The following is a 20450-nucleotide window of genomic DNA, read 5'->3' on the forward strand; positions in this document are numbered from 1 at the left end:
TGACTTTCTAAGTTCAACTTTACCGCAGTTATGCTATTAGGCACACTTTCTAAGTTCAACTTTACCACAGTTATGCTATTAGGCAGACATTTTAAGTTCAACTTTACCACAGTTATGCTAGTGGGTACCTTCTAAATTCAGCTAGACCACAGTTATGCTATTAGGCAGAAGTTACTCAAACATCAATTATCAAAACGACTCAGTTAGTTGGTAAAAAAGGATAACTGTTTTATTTTCAATTGTCTAAAACAGGGAGCCCAACGAACATCAACAAATTTGCTCGATCCTCTTACTCAACGAGTTTCATAAAAAACTGAACTTGTACATCAAAAACTCGTCATCACTGACGTTGACCTACGTCACTAGCAACGTCATCCTACGTGGCAAACTACAAAAACCTAATAACAACTGTGATAGGCTCTAAGTGAATATCTAAGTATATGTCCCATACTAATATGGGATAGTGAGTGAAAGTGATAAGTTTCTTAACATTAGGTGAGGCAACTAAGCCCTCCCCTCAAAATGGCCACTATGAACGTCACTAAATACACAACGTCCCATTGGCTACACAAACTATAGGACCCTTAATTACGTGGTCCCCTACAATTGGTTGGCACTCTAACCTTTGTCAGTGCTTTTCCACCTACGTCTAGCAGCACGCAGATTGGACTTCCAGATGCTGGTGAGCTCGTCTTAACCCCAGCTTCGCACCAATTAGCATAACAATCTATCATCACCTCAGTGGTCAGCGTAGTCAATTAGGCTTTGAAGCTCTGCCTTGAGTTTGTTCTGTACTGTGGAGAATCGGGGGAGTGAAGGCACGCTCTGCCCTCATGCGTAGGTGTGAGCATCCAACTTCATCCTTCCCCGTGACTGTAGACCATGATTTTAATTTGTATTTGTATTTTATTATTTATATAGCGCACCAGGCCCAGGGGCATTCGGGCGCATCACTTAAGTAACAAGCATAATACAGAACAGTGAAGGAGTACAAGCAAAACAGTAAAAACAAGGAAGATTTGGGATAAAATACAAGTTCTATACATATTAACAATCAAAATAAGACAACTGACAAATTGACGCTGGTGTTGTGATTCGGGTGACAGTGGGTGCTAAGAATCAGGGCCGGTCTTGGGCCAACAGCTAGGCTTTGCTCTTGAAGGCCAAAAAGGACGGTTCCACGCTAAGTGAATTAGGTAGCGAGTTCCATAGTTCTGCTGCCAGGACTGGGAAACTGCTCCCACCTGATCTCGTAAGGTTGAAGGAGGTTGAATGGAGAGGCAGTTGGTTTGGGCACTTCTGAGTGGTCTTGATGTAGTATGTAAGGAAAATCTGCTGCCCAAGTAACTAGGAGCTTGGTTGGTAAGGCTTTTGTGTGTTAGCGTTAGTGCTTTAAGTGAAACTCTTTGGGAAACTCTGAGCCAACGGAGACACCGTCTAGAGTCAGAAATGTGAAGGTACCTGGGTATGTTTAGTGCTGCTCTAATGGCATTATTTTGTATGACTTGTAACTTGTTGATATTGCATTGATTGGTACCGAGATAGAGGGCGTTGCAGTAGTCAATCTTAGACAGGACCAAGGTCCTGGCTAATGTAGTGCAATTGGTTGGTGATAGGAAGGGTCGACATGCAGTAATGAGCTTGCAGATATATGAAGCAGCAGAGGAGACAGCATTAGTTTGTCTGGATAATGAGAGGGTGGAGTCGATGTAGATACCAAGTGTTTTTGTATCCTTGGCCACTTTGATGGTATTGCCGTCAACTGTGAAGGATTTGAAAGACGGGTCTAGTTTACTGAGTCTTTGGTGAGAGCCTAGGATGAGAAGCTCAGTCTTCATCATTCAGGCATAGTTCGTGTGGCACCATCCAGGCCTGGATGACTTGGTAAACGGAATTGATGGCTAGAGTGTCAGTTTTGTGGTCACCAGTGATAGGGATGAGTATCTGGGTGTCATCAGCGTAATTAGTCTATGTGACACCCAGATAGTCCAAAATTTCAAAGAGTGGTTTCGTAAACACATTGTAAAGTGTCGGGGAAACACATGATCCTTGTGGAACCCCACAAGTGACCGGCGAGGGATTGGCGATGGCAGTGGGGGAGAAGACTCTCATGGATCTATTTTCCAGAAAGGAGGTGATCCAAGCCATGGCTTTGTCCGAGAAGTGTGCGGCAGTTTTAAGGTGACGGCAAAGGATTTGGTGATTTACTAAGTCGAAGGCCGCAGAGAGATCTAAAAGGAGTAGTAGGGCTAGTTTGCCCTTGTCTTTTAAGTATTCAATCTGAGTTTTAAGATCTAGGAGGGCAATTTCTGTACCGTGCCGAGGGTAGAAACCCGATTGTCTCAGTCCCAAGAGATTATTGGTTTCCAAATAATCTTGGATCTGAAGGTATGCAGCACGATCAAGAATTTTTAAAAGGAAAGGGACCGTAGTGATAGGTCTGTAATTAGTGGGTATATTAGCGTCCAAAGTCCTTTTTTTAAGGAGAGGGATGACCCAAGCATCCTTAAGATTGTCAGGGACAGTCACAGAACTGAATGAGGAAGCTTTAAGCTTTTACTGTCTTTAAAATACTATTTTTTAATAGACCGTTGCTTCTTGGCTTGGCTTCATGGCTCATCCAGCCTCGTCTTTTCGAGATTCACTTTTAATTTGTGTGTTTTCTTACTGCGCCACACTGAGAATGAGGCCTTCCATTTTTAGTCCAACTCTGCTATCACACGTAGTGGAAACATCCATCCTTTAATATTTATGCATATATGTATATATTGGCGCATGCCGCAATCTATTCACTATAAAGCTACCCTCAAGAACGCTTTGTCTGGTTGCGTTTCCTTTGCATCTGTACACGTGTAAACGGACTTGATATCTTCATCCATTTTATGGCATAAGCTTCTACACCTGGATCCCAAGATGTCACTTATCCTTGATACTTTCTTGATGCCTTATAGAATATCTGCATTCTCTGGTCTCTGCATCTCTTCTATGTACGTCAGCTCAGCTCTATGTGACGTCACCATTCGTCTAGATCATTCATTTGCACTGCTTCTTTCGGGATTTCATTCAAATAGCCATCATATTTTCTTGTATGCAGGTATGGTTTTCTCAATGGGAACCTTTCCTCCAGGATTCTCCTAGGTATCGGTAGTTTCACTGGTACTGCATGATTTTCACATCCGGGCTCCCAACATATAGGCAATATACAGTGCTTTAAGTGGGGTAAGAAATTGAGGGGGGGCCCTCGTTTGGGGGCGTGGCTTTCATTGTGGGCGTGGCCTAAAAGTGCACAAATCATAGTAAGGTGCGCAAACAAATATATAAATGTATGTGAGCATTTATATGTTTGTATGCAGACTACTATGGTGTGTGTACTTTTCAAGCCATATTTTATAAACATAGCAATGTTACATATTTCTATGTTTATAAAAGGTGGTTTGAAAAGTGCACAAACCATAGTAAGTTATGCACACTTGTGTGCTTACCTTACTATGGTTTGTGTACGTTTCAAGCCACCTTTTATAAACATAGATATTTGTAACATGTTTCTATGTTTCTAAAAGATGGCTTGACACGTAAACAATTCAAGGCATGACGGACAAAACAAACCGCAAGGTGGCTTTGTCCATCGACAAAGCTTTATAAAAGATGCCTTGAATTGTGCACGTTTCAAGCCGTCTTTTATAAACATAGAAATATTTCTACCTTTATAAAAGATGGCTTGAAACGTACACAGTTCAAGGCATCTTTTATAAAGCTTTGCCGACGGAGAAAGGCACCTCGGGCTCTGTGATCTATCTGCCATCACTGAGCCCGAGGTGTCTTTCACCCTCTGCGAACCCGTGGGCTCCATGATTTAATCTGCATATTAGATCACGGAGCCCGCGGGGGTCAGTGACCTGGGGAGGGAAAACAAAGGGACAGTAACTTCCTCTGATGACTCTGATGAGGGGTCATCAGAGGGAGTTACACTAACTGACAGAAGTGCCGCCATCCTCAGCGTCGCTGTGGCTGGCTGGCACTTCTGTCAGCTTGGCCAACATAATGACGGGCGCATCTCCCGTCGCGGCTGCGGCCGCGGCGGGATAATGCATCCCGCAATGTTGTGTGGGACGGGGGGCCCCGGCTGGGCCCCGGCTCAGCCCCACTTTCTGGAGACTGCCGGGGCCCGGCCCCGGCAGGCCCCGGCCCACTTAAAGCACTGGCAATATAGGTGAAGTGGTTGAGGTGGGGTACTTGGCTACTTCTCTACAAGCTTCTGTATTTGAAATTTCACTGTGTTTTCGAGATTCAGTACCTTTTTCGGCCGTACATAAGGGGGTCATTTTGTTGTCTTGATCACCCTTCTGCTGATCGCTATATTTTTTCTGTTCGTTTAGAGCCCTAACAAGCTCATCTGAAGGAGCATATGCTAGGGTTGGAGCGTTATTTTTTTTTTAGTTCTTTTTTTGTTTGATTTAGCTGTGAGTACTTTTTTAGGACCGCCTCTGAGGCTTTTATGATGTTTTTTTGGGGACAGAGCTTGATTTTTAAAAAAAGTGTTTCGTTATTTATTACTTTTTTATCTGCATTCTTGGACCCAACTGTGAATATAGTGAAAACACGTTTATTAGAATCCTTGGTCAATTCCGATGAAGGTACAGTTTTCTGGTTGATAACTTGGTTACATTGTTTCCTCTACCTCTTGTTCAATGCAATTTTTGTTTTGAGTTATATCCTCTGTGGGGTGAGCTAGCAAGACCCCATCAGATTATTTTGTTACCATAGCCTTATAAGCCGACTGATGTATTAAGATCGTATTCATCTGTTGTGCTTGTATATTAAGTTTGGTTTCAAGTGTTTCAAACAATTTTACCAAGGATCGAATGGCCATATTCATGGTACTTAGGGTTATTTCTATAAGTGGCAGGGCACTAGTTTGTACTGGCGGAGTCGGTGCATACGGTGGTTGCACAGAAGGTTTTCTTGGAGTCTGAGCAGTAAAGGATAAGGCTAGGATAGAATCTGCAGCAGAGACTTGCCAAACATAACAGGTGACTGCGATAGATTGTTTGCTTCTGTGATTGTGGAATGGAATACTGGATTCAAAATTATTTCTTGTTGGATATCACGCGGCACATCATTCGAATTGAGAGATTCTACAGATATCGGGTAATTTGAAATTGGAGAAATCTGATCGTCCTGATCCAGTATCGGTTATGATAGCCATTTGGGGAATTTCATTCAGAACATTCGCTCCAATTACACTAGTGCAAGCTAAATTTGAGTTTTCTGATTTTTTTTATCAACCATGTGCCTCTGAGGTTGTAAATTGTTTATATCTACAATTTCTTTCGTTTTAGTATCGGGATTTTCTCAGGATTTTCATGTGGAGCGCAAAGACATCCCGCTGTAATTATGGATTTGTTTAAAGTTTCCGGGTAACGTTCGCCAGAGACGATAGCCGGATCTCTGCTCAACAGCGGTATTGCATTCACGTTCTTTTTGTCCGTGTTTGTGTGGAATTCACGGCAGGATCGCCTAATGTCCTCAATCCCTTTTATTCTGGGTTTTGGGGGACGAAACCGCTGAGTCTACTGGATACGAGGATGTCCCATACGAGTTATCGGCATGTCTGATTTCTAGGAATATAATCCTTTGTACATGGAATGTAAAACAGTGTAGTTTAAGTTAGTTAATGTGAATCACTTTCTCAGTTGCCTGTCCGATCGGAAGTACCCGGAGCTGCCACTCGACACGGCAAAGCAGTACTTCCTCTGTACTTCCGCTCAGTGCGCGCAGCTGATGGGTTTTGTAGTTTTTAGTGGAAATAGGCGGGGCTTGATGCACAGAAGGTTGTAACGGCTTGTAAAGATGGCAAATAAGATCTAAAAAATGCAAGTAATATAAAGCCTGATTAGTAAAGTGTTAAACTATAATCCAGCACCTTTTAAAGTACTTATTAAGAGTTTTTGAAGGGTGTCCATAATGCCACTAGATTACTGGACAGAGAGTAGAGCAGCAAAGCGGTACTTTCGCTCGGTGTGTGCGTGCGCGCGCAGGTGCGCACCTCTGATGGGTTTTGTAGTTTTCAGTGGAAATAGGCGGGGCTTGATGCACAGAAGGTCGTAAAGGCTTGTAAAGATGGCAAGATCGCCAAAAGATTCCTGAACAGAGAGTGGAGCTGCAAAGTGGTACTTCCTCAAGTACTTGCGCTATATTCCTCTCTGCCTGTCTTTTTTGCTGTGTTTCCTTCTTAGCAGCTCTCCCTTAATTGCTGTGTTTCCCGCTGCCTGACTTTCTTCATTGCTGTATTTCTCTATGCCTGCCTTTCTTTCTTGCTGCGTTTCTCTGTGCCTGCTAATCTTTCTTTCTTGTTGTGTTTCTCTTTGCCTGCCTTTTTTCATTGCTGTATTTCTATCTGCCTGTCTTTCCTTCATGCTGTGTTTCTCTCTGCCTGCCAATATTTCTTTCTTGCTGGGTTTCTCTCTGCCTGCCAATCTTTCTTTCTTGCTGTGTTTCTCTGTGCCTGTCTTTCTTTCTTGCTGTGTTCCTCTGCCTTCTAATCTTTCTGTGTTGCTGTGTTTCTCTCCCTGCCCTTCTGGGTTTATTTCATACTCGCATCCAATCCCAATCCCTCACCTTTGGAATCTCAAGCAATATCCAGCATTTGTATTAAAAACATGAAGGAAGAGCCTGTCTTTCCTCTGAACAAGTGCAGAGTGGTGGGGAATGGGGTAGGGGGGGCAGGTGTGGGGCCCATTCATGGACACCCCTGCCTTTATGTATCTCCCTCCTCTTTAGTTTTCTGTCTCCTTCTCTCTCTCCCTCTGCTTTGATTTCTGCCTGGCTTGCTGTCTGCCTATTGATCACCAGCTCTCTATTTCCTCTCTGCATGTCTTTTTCGCTGTCTTTTCCTATCGTCCCGCTCGGTCTCCCTTTCATTCTCCCCACTCTCTTTTCCTCTCCCACTCACGTTCTCCTTGTTCTCTGTTCTTCCTCCTCTGTCTTTTCCTAGTTTCTCTCCCCTTTGCTGGACTGTATTATCTCTTCTGTCACAGTCTCTCTAATCTCTCTCTCCCTCCCCACCCCCCGCTGGCACAGTCTCTCCTCTTTCACAGTCTCTCTCTCTCTCTCCCTCCCGTATGCCTGTCTCTATCTTTCCATGTGTCTCTTCCTGGTTAGGTTTCTGTCCATGCTCCTCTGTCACTCGCCTGGTCTCCCTCTGTCCCTCTCTTCTTGTCGCCTCTTTCTCTTTGCCTGTATGTTTCTGGCCTCCTCTGCTAGTTTCCCGTCCTAGTTCTGCCGTGTTCTCATGTCACTATGTCTCTTTCTTTGCTATTTCTTTCTTTCTCACGTTCCTCCTCTGTCTGTCATTTTGTCTCTCTCCCTGTCTCTCTCTGTCTTTCTTGCTTGTCTCCTCTTCTTTCTATGTCCCTTTTCACCTCGCTCTACTGTGCCTCGTCTCCCGCTCCCCTTTGCCTATCGCCCTCACTCGCTCTCCTCCAGTCTCTCTCTTTCCTGTTGTTTCTCTTTGTTAGTCAGTCTCTCTCTTTCCTGTTGTTTCTCTTTGTTAGTCAGTCTCTATTTTTCCTGTTGTTTCTCTGTGGTAGTCCGTCTCGCCTTCCTGTTTCTCGCTTGCGCACATCTCTCTTGCTCGCTCTCTCTATCGATTCCGATCTCTTTCTTTAATCTGTGGCTGTCCCACTCTCTGTGTTTGTCTTTTTCTCTACCTGTCGCTGTCTCTGTGCTCTCTCTTGGCCCTTTCACCCCCTTTGCTCGGCAGAGCTGCAGGTCACACTCTGGCCGGGAGTGAAGTGTGTAAAGATGTCGGAAGAGAAGGGGGGGATGGGGGATTTTTGGGGATTTTCCCCAAGTTCACTTTGCTGTAGCACGGGGCTGCCTGCACGGGGTGGGGTCGGGGAGGGGAACTCTCTCAGAATAATAGCAGGGATAAGTGTCTCTCTGTTCCACCTCTGCCTGTCTCCCGTTCACTGTCTCTCCTCTTGCTCACTCCCTCTTCGCATGTCTCGCTTCCACTCATCCATTGCTCCATTTTCCGCTCTCTGCATCTTTTGGCAGTACCCCTTTCTTGATCTCCCCTTTCTCGTGTCTCTCACTGTCGTAATTTCTCTCTTTTCTATCTGTAATCTGACAGGACAGTCTCCTCTCTGCATGGTTTCAGTCTACTATCTGCCTCTCCCTCTGTTCTCTGCAGATCTCTTCTACCCTCCTCACTGTCTCCTCTCTGCCGTTGTCGTGTCTCTCCCTCTTTGCCTGTCTCTTTACTTTCTCGCTCTCTCCTCTTGCTCCCTCTCTTTCATCCCTTCTTGCGTTCTTCTCTCGGTTTCTTCCTGTTCATCCCCCCAACCCCGAAGACCCCTTCGGCCTCAGATGAAGTTGACTGTGGAGGTGGAGAATAGGGAAGTGACTAGAATTGTGGGTGGTGTATGTTGAGAGGAGGGATCTCTTTTTCTTGAATTTCTGGGTCATTGGGTTTCATTTCAGAATCGAGAAACAGCCACATTCCCACTCCAGGTGTCTGGCGGCGGGAGGCTGTGATTGGCTGTGCTGTCCCGGCTGGTGTGATTGACGGGCTGTGGGTGCGCTGTGATTGGCTGTGCTGTCCTTGTTGGTGTGATTGGCTGTGCTGGTTTCTGAGCCATGCTTCTCTCTTGCAGGTGAGGTGACTCTGGATCCTGGCACCGCTCATCCCCGGCTCATCGTGTCCGAGGGCGGGAGAAGCGTGAGACGCGGAGCCCGAGCCCAGGACCTGCCCGACACCCCCCAGAGATTCACTTACTACTCCTGTGTCCTGGGGAGGGAGGGGCTGAGCTCCGGGAGGCATTACTGGGAGGTGGAGGTGGGGGACAGCCCGGGTTGGGCCCTGGGGGTGTGTGATGAGTCTGTGCCCAGGAAGGAGTGGATCACAGCATCACCTGGGAGAGGATTCTGGGCAGTGGGGCTCCTGGGTGGTAAATACTGGGCTCTCACCGCCCCCTGCTGGACTCCCCTGACCCCCCGCGCTCCCCCCAGGGTCCTGGGCCTCTTCCTGGACTATGAGGCGGGCAGGCTCTCGGTCTACTATGCTCAGGACCAGGCTCGGCTCTTCACCTTCTCCGGGACCTCCTTCCCCCGCACCCTGCGGCCCCTCTTCTGGACATGGAGCATCGAGGGGGAGCTGCGGATCCTCCCGGGGGCAGGAGGGGACTGACAGCAGCGAAGCCCGGCAGCAGGTAAGGGGGGGAGGGGGGTTGTGGCCCTGAGCAGCGGTGTATAAACATAAGGGGGAGCTGTGGCTCGACTTTATGGGGGGGGAGGCGCTGGTTGTCATTGCAGTGCCCATTATAGGGGGCTCAGCTGTCGGTAGTCTACTTCTGGGGGGGGGGATTACTTTTGCGTACTGTGATGTTTAAGAAGTGCGGGTTACTTTGGCCTCTTTTTGGTGGGGGCGGGTGTGAGAGGGGGCTTGGGCACTGTCCTCTGATTTTGGGGGGAAAGGGGGGGGCACTGTCCTGTATCTGAAAGGGAGGGGCACTGTTAATTTGAACAATGGTTTGGCGGCTCTTACCTCTCACGCCGCCCGCTTCAGCACACGAAGGGCTGGAGAAGGGCTTTTCAATATTAGTTTTATTTGCAATATTTATTAGATAATATCCTGCTATAGGCTCTTGGTATCGACTCATTTCTTTGGAGTTTCACTTATATTTTCCCGCTAATGTATTGGACCTAATGCCAATTTACTTGGTTATGAATCACTAGCTTTCTCGCGTACCATTTCTTTCTCATTAACTGCTAGCTGCACACCTCCCCTGCGTGGGGGGGGGGGGGGGGCGGGAGAGCGCCGCAGCCAGCCCAACTCTGCAGGTGCAGAGATCACTCTCTTCCAAGGAGCGGAGCGCCGAGCAAAGGGAGGCCCCAGGGGAGGAGCGCACTGCTGCGACTCCTTCTTCTTCTTAATTAACGAACGCGTGGGCGGACCCACGCAGGCGCTTCCCAATCCTAAAGGATGATGTGCACCACCTACACCAATCAACACACAGGCCACACTTCCACACAAACCACCCGCAACCCCACCGCAAATAACCACACCCCACCAATCCAACACCAGCCACCCGCAATCCCACCGCAAACAACCACACCCCACCAATCCACACCAACAGACACTACACCCCAAACTCACACCACCCAGGGAGCCCGGAGACCAGCGCGCAGACCCGCGAGACCCCAGCCCGTACGCCTACACATGCGCTTCAGGCGAGGCACCGCGCGCTGCCGCCAACCCACCGCGACTAACCCAAGCGACACCCACACACGAACCTCCAGCCACAAACAACTACTACCCCAAAACAAAACCCGCCACCTGCAACCCCACCGCAAACTACCACACCCCACCAATCCAACACCAGCCACCCGCAATCCCACCGCAAACAACCACACCCCACCAATCCACACCAACAGACACTACACCCCAAACTCACACCACCCAGGGAGCCCGGAGACCAGCGCGCAGACCCGCGAGACCCCAGCCCGTACGCCTACACATGCGCTTCAGGCGAGGCACCGCGCGCTGCCGCCAACCCACCGCGACTAACCTAAGCGACACCCACACACGAACCTCCAGCCACAAACAACTACTACCCCAAAACAACACCTGCCACCTGCAACCCTACCGCAAACTACCACACCCCACCAATCCAACACCAGCCACCCGCAATCCCACCGCAAACAACCACACCCCACCAATCCACACCAACAGACACTACACCCCAAACTCACACCACCCAGGGAGCCCGGAGACCGGTGCGCAGACCCGCGAGACCCCAGCCCGTACGCCTACACATGCGCTTCAGGCGAGGCACCGCGCGCTGCCGCCAACCCACCGCGACCAACCCGAGCGACACCCACACTACCACACGCACCACCAGCCACCCTACCACAAACCACACCCAGCCAATCCACACCAACAGCCACCCCACCACAAACAAACGCCCCCCACCAACTCACTCCCCGACCCCAGCTCCGCTACTCCTGCCACTACTAAACGCATCCGCCACCCGCGCAACACCCCTCAACAGCCCGACCACCGACCCGAAACACGCCGACCGCACTCCAACGTTCAAACCCCAAACCCCCGGGGGCCCGCACTCCGTCTGCCGCCTCCGAAACTCAAGGCCTCGAAGCGCCACGAACTGCGTGCGCCCCGCCCTCCCCGGCGCCGTCTCCTCTCGCACGAAGATTCCTGCCTACTGTGATGTTTGATCCTCCCGCCGCTAGAGCGAGCGGCGGAGGCAGCGTGTTTGTGGCCCCCTGCCAGGGAGCTCCGGTGCGCGGAGCAAGGTAGCGCGCTGCGCGAAGAAAGAGACACGCGACTCATTCGTGGCTTGCATAAACCCGGACTGGCGCGAAACCACCAGTTCCGGTGATTCCTTTAATCTCCTCCCACTCCTCGTGTCACGTGACCGTTCTCTTCCGGCACGTGACACCACACCTACTGCTGCGACTCAACTCCTGTTCTCTGCATGAGAGCGGGGAGGGATGGGCTATCCAAACCGTGTTCCGCCCCACTAGTCAAGTCCCCGGCTCGGGGCTGCAGCACGGCACCACGCGGCTTGATGGCTTCCCCCGCCTCCGGATGGCGTCGTAGCTGGACACTCGTTTTTCTTTCCAGCCCCTCCTTCAGTCGTCGTCAGTGACTCCGCCGCTGCACTTCCTCGAAAAAGAAACGGAAACCGATTGTTTTCTTTCTGGTGTTCTCTCGCTTGGTGACATCCTTTCAACCTACATGGTCTTCAGTTCTGTATTTGTTTTATTTTTCCCATTCGACAGCTGCGCCTACGACATACACATTCATGTTTGCAATTATATGTTCCTTTCTATGTTTGCATTGTACTTATGTCTCACCATTCACTCATGGCAACTATATCAAATCGTTATTTTTTTTTTCCGAGATAGTTTGACTAATTATTTGCACTTACCTTGGACCATCTCCCCTGCTCTAAACATTTGCACAAAACTTGGATTATCTTTCTCTGCTACTTTTACCGCCTTATCTTACTTTCTTCAGTTTATCAAATTAACAGCGTGCATGATATATGTTCAGTCAAGTATCATAGTGTAGTGTCCGCTGCGTACCAATATTCTGTACAGGATTGCACATATTTGCTGTCAAGCATTTTAGATTTTCCAGATAAAATGCTGATCATTGGGGGTGGGGGGTGTTTTGCTACTACTATGAACAACTCTAATTTAATTAACTGCCATGTCCTGGAGAGTGTAATAACACTACATATCTCTCTATCAGAGGCCACACATATCTCGGTACCCAGGTCTAACCACCAATGTATCTAATGCAATTGGCCCCACCAGGCCAATAATACAGGCAATGGACCTGGTGAATCCCTCCTTGAAGTTATCAGACATTCATCTGGTTTATGCTTCTTATGGGTCTATCAAACCTGTCGCTCTAAGACGCCTGTAAATTATATGATATGGCATTTATAACGCACCTATACACAATTGTTTCAAGGCGGGACGTGGCAAGGGAAGGGTAACACAGGGAAGACGGGTGCAACGATCTTACTAGGCCGGGTGACATTGAGATCGCGCAAGTGCAGCGGAAGGGGAAAAGTATGGGGGAAGGCGGAGAGGGCAGTGCAGTACATAGGAACAACATTAAAATAAATAGAATAAATAAAGCAATAAGTAAAAGTGCGGCCAGCTGGTGGCAAGTGCAAGGGTAAGTGCAGACAAATTCACCACATGTCTAGCAACTGTAAGGGTGTAGGAGTTTGACAAGGAGGTCACATGGTTTTGGGTAAAAATCTTTATTTAAAAGCAGAAAAACCGAACTATCCCAATATCTGGTTTCCCTGCCTCAACCTAGGAAACAAAGGAAATGTCCATCAAATCATAAAGTTGTACATCCCGGTCAAAAACCCTACTTCTATCCCTTACACTTAAACTAAGGATGTTTTAAGTAAAGTTCTCCACCAGAAGAATGCTTCCCATCTCCTGGTAGATCTTCTTTTCGCCCCTGTTGGTAGTCAATTTACCAGGAGAGTGCCTCCCTCCTCCTGGCAACAAAAAAGTCAACAATAAAGCAACGTTCCTCTACCAGGAGAATGCCTCCCTTCTCCTGGTTTTTTTCCCCTCGTATAGAAGAGCTGGTTGTGAAGAACGTGCAGCTCCCTCTGAGCTTTCTTCACTGGTTTTTCCAGGGCTTCCCTGGTTTTGCTTCTTCATCCCAGACCTTTGCTTTACTGCTTTTGATGAGGAAGGTTGTTCCCAATGAACAGTTCCTTTAGGATTCTACCCATGGTCTTTGAACTAGCACTGTGATGAGTAGATATCTCTCGAATGCACTCAGACTTGGTTCAGCTGTAGTTAAACCAATCAAGGTAGCAGTGGAGAGTGGCCAAGGCTAAGTCTCAGGAAGGGTCAGCCTGATAGAGGGTCCACAATGAGTCCACAAGGTAAGTAATCAAGGATTACACTTAGACAGTGAGTTATAAAAATACTCCATTTATGGCCAAGGCACACTATAAAAGATGACTACTAGCAAGTAATAATATCGCGCTACAAAAAGATAGATATACACAATCACATGGACAGTACACTATTTCCAATATTCTCACAAAACACCTGGAAGGGAAGTAGATCAGACCATACACCATCAGTCCACAGGATTTGCAAACCTGACCTTAGAAATCCATTCCTAAGTAGTATCAGGCCTTGTGCCCAAAAGTTCCATACAATTTGGGAGAGCAGGAACAAGTTAGCGGAGGGAACCGGGGACTTGAAGAGTGTTCCAAATGTTAGGAGACAATGTATTCCAGTGAATAAAACTGTTCCCAGATTTCAAAGTGCTTGTGCAAACAAGCAATGGCATAGCCAAACTAATGTAAAACTTTCAAAAGTTAGAAAAACTTTTAAAGGGAGAGATAGGGGCTGAGGTAAGTACAGTTGTAACTCACCCCCCATACTCTGGTTTCTCTTTGGACTTAGCAGGTCTTCCGAGGATCCTCAGTGGTCGTGTTTCTAGTGAGTCTCCGGTTGGTGACAATTGCTGATACAAGGTGTTTCTGTTGAAGATTGCAACTCACATTGATACAGGGCTCCTCTCAGCACACTGCTAGATGCGGGAAATCAGTTTGAGATGTTCTACTGTTGCACGGCTTCGCCAGGGGACACAACTGTCGCGGTCAGAGTCAGCCTTGTATCTCGGGTCCCTTGGATGCCAATATTTCGCAGAAACGACTCCTGTAGGACAAGCTGATGGTCCCCAAAGTTCTGAGCGGAAATGCAGAATGCCGACGTCTGCAGCTCAGTAGCCCAAACTCTGATCTGGTCAGCCATCGGGTGGTCTAGAGGCACTTCCAAGGGCTCTTCTTTGCCGGATACGGTGCTAACATCGGGAATGTTTGGTCCCACCACTCCAAGGGTCGAAGCTCCAACAAAGGACTTCACAGGGCTCTTCTAGGACAGCAGCAGAAGTTGGTCGCCGGGCCTTCTTCCAACGGGCCTACAGACTGCTCACTCATCTAGCAGCTAGACAGGATACTTGGCTGATTCAGGAATTTCCAGGATCTCTTCTGGAATGGTGCAGGGCTCTTCTTCTTATCCAAAAAGGCAGATGACAGCCGAAACCCCCACTAGCCAATCTAAGATCTGCCCCACACACACACACACACACCCCAGCAATGTTCCAGTCGGGTCTACTGCTGGTGAAACTCATGCATGCCACTCAGACACACTGAAACCAGTTTGTGGATTGGGACCAGACAGTTCCAACCCACTTCTTGGGAGATGACACACAGGGCCCTGTAGTAGCCCGTGAAAAATCTTGGCTTTCCCGGGCACTGCATGACCATACAAGGATTTTCTTGACCTCGGAGGCCAGGAAGAAGGTACAGGGACAAGATGGCCAAGGGAAAAAACAAAAGATCTTGTGACATGGCCATGTTGGGACACTAGCCACAGTCCGTAGCCAACCACGGTAAGGCTAACAAAAAGTACACCGAATAATAGCAAACAGTAACTGCTGCTACCAGTTTGTCCTTAGGCACACCTATTTGTGTTGGTCCGTGGAGCTGATTTTGGTGAGTGGGGGTGGCAAGGGAGTGTTGTACAACAAGGACATTTTTAAAATGCCTTTGTTGCGCAATCCCCCTACCCACCTGCCAAAATCGGCTCTCCTTCTGAGATGCTGTGTATTCTAGGGGACAAGATGGTAGTTTTTTACTGGACATAGATGTCCAGTAAAAAATATCATGCCTGTCCCCCTACCCCCCCCCCCAGCACCAATTGCAAACTGTTTGGCTTTTTACCCAATTTCTTTAAACAACGTTTCTAAAATGCAACATTTTAACCAATTATATCTAAAAAAAACGTCATGGGGGAGAACCTCCCCATAGCACCCCTTCATTGGTTCGGTCGCTATGGCATATCTGGGGGGAAAAATGTGTGCCCCTCCACTTAAACAAATTCACCAGCTGCCACTGGTCCTGAGTCAGTGGTGGGAGTGGGGTGGGGGAGCTCAGGGACTGTGGTGGAAGCAGTATGGGATAGTGGTGGGAGCAGGGTGGTGACAGTCAAAGGACTAATGAAGCTGAAGGCTTCACTTCACTGCAAAAAAGTTCAGGTCTGAGGTCAAAAACAAAGCAAAAGGTTTGGGGGGGGGGTCCATAAAAATGGAGGGAAAGTTGCTAAAAGAGAAACATTTTCCTAACAAGTGGTTTTGTCCTTATAACTGATACAAGGACGTTCTCCTCAGATGCTTGTCTTACTTTAGTAGGGGTCACAGATCCTTCTCTGGAGGCTAGTAGGCTGCTGAGGAGATCCCTGTTCTATCCCCATGTCCCTTTTCTGCCCATGCTTCTTGTTACCTCCTGGGACCTCCTTGCATGGCGGGGGCTCTTCCCGGGACTGGGGTTGGTCTCCTGCACACTGCCGATAGCTGTCTGCTTCTCATTCCGTTCGGTGGCTCTGCGTGTTGTGGCTTCTTGCAGTGTCAGCACCATTGGAGGACCGCGCGGTCCACCTCCTGCTGGAGGATGTGCCATGGCCTTGCCTGATTCCGCCTGGGCTCGCCGGTCTTGGAGCCCACGGAGATGCCTTCTTCCTCCAGCCCACCTCTCGGTTTGTCGGATTCTTCCCAGCTCGAAACTCCGGCATCTGGCAGCTTCCTTTTATGCTGCTACTCTGGGGCTGGCTGGATCAGCTTGTCAAATGGGTAAATCCTTCCTTACGTTTTATAGCCATGAGACTGTCCGGAGGATGATCAAAGTTCTTCATTGGTTTCTGTATCTGATTCTTCATGCCTCCGCAGGGCTTCCTCGTGCCAGTGCTTGTATGAGATGTACTCTTCATGTTCCTGAAGATCTTCATCACAGTAGTGTCATCTTGGATACATTTACAGTATTAGCGTAATACATAGGTCTGTCCTCCCAATTGTTATTTGGCAAGGGAAATGGGACCAGTGATCTTGGGGTTGTTACTGCTTGGGGGAGGCTATGACCCAGGTGATCGTCCTTCTCCCCAGGAGGGGAGTCACTTCCTATGAGTTCCTCCTGCATATTTCCACCCCAAGGGGGATTATTGGGTAGCGCCCTCACCCTCCCTGGACCCATAGGAAAGGGTTCCGCCTTGGGAGAAGTGACAACACCTGGTGAATCGTCACACAACCCTTAGAAGAGCTGGATCAGCAAATTACCCGCCCTCTCGATATGCTATGAAGAGAACATATAGATGGACCTTCCCTTTTGGTCTTTTATTTAGTTGAGAAGGAAAACAGCACCTAGTTACTATTAAGGAGGAGGGAGCCTGAGTTTTGAGAATGGACCAAGAGCAGCAGTCGGGCCCAAGTACCGGGTCAGCCTATGCCCCTGAGGACCGGGACAGTGGGAATGGACGACAGGGCAACGGATCCAGACAAGAACTCCAAAAAGGCCCTACTCCAGCAGAAAATCATTGACATCATGAAGGTTAAGTACTCTCTCTGCAAGATTTATCATGGGGAAATAAGGTACACTCCTGCAGTTTACAAATGTTAATATGTAAGAAATGAGGCAAGGCAGACGCCCATCTTGGAATCTTTTAGGACAAATAAAGAGGGTTTTAGTATACCCTGCATTTTTTTCTCTGGGTTAAGAGGTAGGCCATCTCCAAGGATGGAGTCCGATGGGAGACTAGCAAATATGGTCTACACCAGGGAGTGGGTGAAGTTTTTGGGGAACGGTTAGGGAGTGGAGGGGGGATGGACAAGAGGGAGTTAGGGAGGGGGAGTTTTTTTGTGGGGGTGGCCTAGTACACAGGGTTGGAGACAGAGGCTTAGGAAGAAATCTCATAAATTGCAGCGATTTAGTGGATAGGCTCTATCTTACATTACTTGACACTTTATATAAGAGGTTCAAAACCCTGTATAGACGAGGAAATCGGAGCGTTTGTTAAGTTTACATCGGCCTGATCTTATAAGCTTACAAGAGACACATCAGGTATCAAGACCACTACAAGTTGAAACTAAGGCAATACCTGATAATAAGGCAGGCTAACGCAAAGGGGAAGACAGCGGAGGTACTTATTGCCTTTAGGGCAGACACGCAGGTTTCCAGGACGAAGACGCAGGCTGACAAGGAGGGTCATTCTCTGTTCATTTTAGTGCAGATTGGATCAACAACCCTAATCTTGGCAATACTATATGCCCCCAACACTGGCCAAGAGGATTTTTTTAAAGACATCATTATCTTATTTGGAATCGTTTGGTCAAGGTGAAACAATCTTGATGGGGGATTTTAACATTGCATGGTAGAAGTTCTACCACGTACGCCCCCCCGCCCCTGCCTTCTTTAGCTCTTAGACAGAAATTCAATCAGCTGACACTTAAAGATATTTGGCTCACCCTGAATGGTGAGGAAAGGGCATATACTTATTACTCTCAAGTCCTTCTCAGGATAGGTTTTTTTCTTTTTTGGGCCTCAGTTAAGCTGATAGGAAAGGGGACACAAATAGATATACACACACACAAAATTATTATTTCAGATCACGCTCCTTTGACAATTGATCTTGACTTCCCTAGGGTCGTTCCCTCACTTTGGAGCTGCAAATTTCCGAAAGAAATATTGTTGGACCAGATTCTTTGGGACGAAATAGAGGGGGAAAAGTATTAGGTAGGGAAACGAGTTTAGACGTGGTTTAGGATGCGGTTAAGGCGACCCTTGGGGGAACTTATTTCATTGCAGGCACACAGGGAGAAACTTAAGCGTAAATCAGAAATTTAATTAGAGGCAGAAGTAAAAGACATCTTGAAGCAAATGGAAACTGGCTCATCCCCGAATCTTCAAAGGCAATTTCGAAATGCTAAAGGTAAACTAGATCTAATACGAACTAAGCAGGCAGAAAAAAATCTTATTATACTTGGAGCAGAAGACATACATTAAGGCAAACCAAGCGGACAGATGGTTAGCCAGACAATTAAAGCAGAAAATAGCGGCTCAGCCAATCCAGGGGGTGGAAGATCCATCGGGGAAGATGGTAACAGTGACGGAGGAAATTATAACTCAATTTCGAACGTTTTATTCTACTTTGTATAAATCAGACCCCCAGATCCATTGTCACAAAAAAGTTACTTGCAAACAGTTCAGCTGGAGAGGGTCGTGGAAGAGGATAGACTAAATTTAGACAAAGACATCACTCGGGAGGAAGTTTTGGCTGTTATTGCTAATCTTCCAATAAGCAAGTCACTGGGACCAGATGGGTATATGGCACCCTTTTATAAAAGATTTCAAGCAACTCTGGCCCCGAAATTAACAGACCTCTTTAACTCCTTTTAGTATGAGTGGTAAAATAACAACCTCTATGGAAGAGGCTAAAATAATCTTAATCCCGAAACCTGGGAAGGACCCTGCTAAATGCAGTTCATATCGCCTGATTGCGCTCATGAATATTGATGCGAAAATATACACAAAAATACTAGCAAACAGACTCGAAGGTCTGATGCCTAATCTTATTCACCCTGATCAGACCGGATTTATAAAAGAACTACAAACCCATGATATACAGCACATCTGTAATCTAATTGAAAAAGTGGCTAAAAAACAAGATGCAGCAGTACTAGTGTCATTAGATGCTGAGAAAACATTCAACCTGTCGAATAGTCTTAAAACCGTACGAGCCATGGGCTTCGGTCCCAGGTACCTAGCGATGGTACAAGCTAATTATGTGAACCCATCGGCTAGATTGCTTATAAATGACCAACTATCTTCCCAGATCTCCCTTCGAAGAGGTACGAAACAGGGTTGTCCACTGCCTCCTTCTTTATGCACTGCATTTATAACCAATGTTGACTTGGCACCGCCAAGCGGAGGAGATAGAGCTCATATCCTTTGGGGGAGAAATTCATAAGGTGATGGCATATGCAGACGATATGCTCCTCTCGATTATCAACCCGGGAACCTCGATATCTGCAGCAATTGCCCAATTGGAAAGGTTTGGTAAAAAGGCCGGCCTCAAAATCAATATCACAAAATCAGAAATGTTAAACTTGGGTCTCAAACAGGGTGAACTAACTAAAGCAATGGAAATTACACGGCTTTGGTGGATGCCGGAAAGCATTAGGGTGCTGGGAGTAAATATTACACGTTCACTTCGGGAGCTATATTCTGCTAATTCCCTCCCATTAATACATGAGCTTCCGAAACTTGTCCATTCCTGGAGCCCTTTAATGGTTCCATGGCTTGGAATAATTAACTCGGTTAAAATGTTGATTTTACCTATGGTCTTCTCTTTTTCAGGCCCTATCAATCCAAATCCCGACTTCCTTTTTTCATACATTTCATACACTTCATAAAACAATTTCGAAGTTTATATGGAAAAATAAATATCCTCGTACCGCACTGAAAATATGAATGCTCCCTCCAAACAGAGGTGGAGTGGGCCTTCCCAACTTCAGGGATTATTATTGAGCTGCACAGTTAAGGGTGATAAAGGAATGGTTTGGGGAGGGCACTGATAAAAGATGGAGACAAATGGAACAGGCAATTGTGGAACCTAGAATGGGAGAGAAACTATGGTTGCCTAGATAGGATAGACCTCGGAATGTACACCAGAGTGAGATATCCGGTTTGGTGGAGGACATTTGGGATCAGGCTGTCCGTCAAAACGGTTTTCCTCCCCTTTCACCCAGTTATTTGCGAACCCACAGTTTGCCCAAGGAGTGCCGGTTAATTCCTTCCCAGATTGGAAAAGAGAGGGGTGCACAAAGTTTCGCAATATGATTCTAGGGCAGGATATTAAGTCCTTTGCTTTATGCAAAGAGGAGCTGGCCCTCCAAGAGAGTCATCGCTTTCAATATGTTTAAGTTTGACATTGGTTGATGGCCCCACCAAATAGGTCAACAGCCTTTTTTTAATCACATTTGGTTTTATATTATTTTGTAGAAGAGTACAATATACAACAGTACTAATTCAACTGTGGGC

The 20450-nt window shown here is 47.4% G+C and overlaps 1 protein-coding gene across 5 annotated transcripts in view; it reads left to right on the top strand.

Annotated features, from left to right (window-relative positions):
- The window catches only part of LOC138521808 (E3 ubiquitin-protein ligase TRIM39-like), a 915506-nt gene that overhangs the window by 854991 nt on the left and 40065 nt on the right, over positions 1–20450 (top strand). For 3 of the 5 annotated variants that reach the window (XM_069634920.1, XM_069634921.1, XM_069634919.1), the window contains one exon: positions 8658–9212. The exons of the other annotated variants lie outside the window; for them this stretch is intronic. In XM_069634920.1, the coding sequence (XP_069491021.1) occupies positions 8658–9190 (533 nt within the window). In that variant the 3' untranslated portion in view covers positions 9191–9212. The remainder of the gene's footprint in view (positions 1–8657; positions 9213–20450) is intronic. 5 annotated transcript variants of the gene reach the window in all.

The sequence above is a fragment of the Ambystoma mexicanum genome, chromosome 13 (genome assembly GCF_040938575.1).
Source record: "Ambystoma mexicanum isolate Mex_15411 chromosome 13, UKY_AmexF1_1, whole genome shotgun sequence".
In the NCBI taxonomy this organism is placed as follows: Eukaryota; Metazoa; Chordata; class Amphibia; order Caudata; family Ambystomatidae; genus Ambystoma; species Ambystoma mexicanum.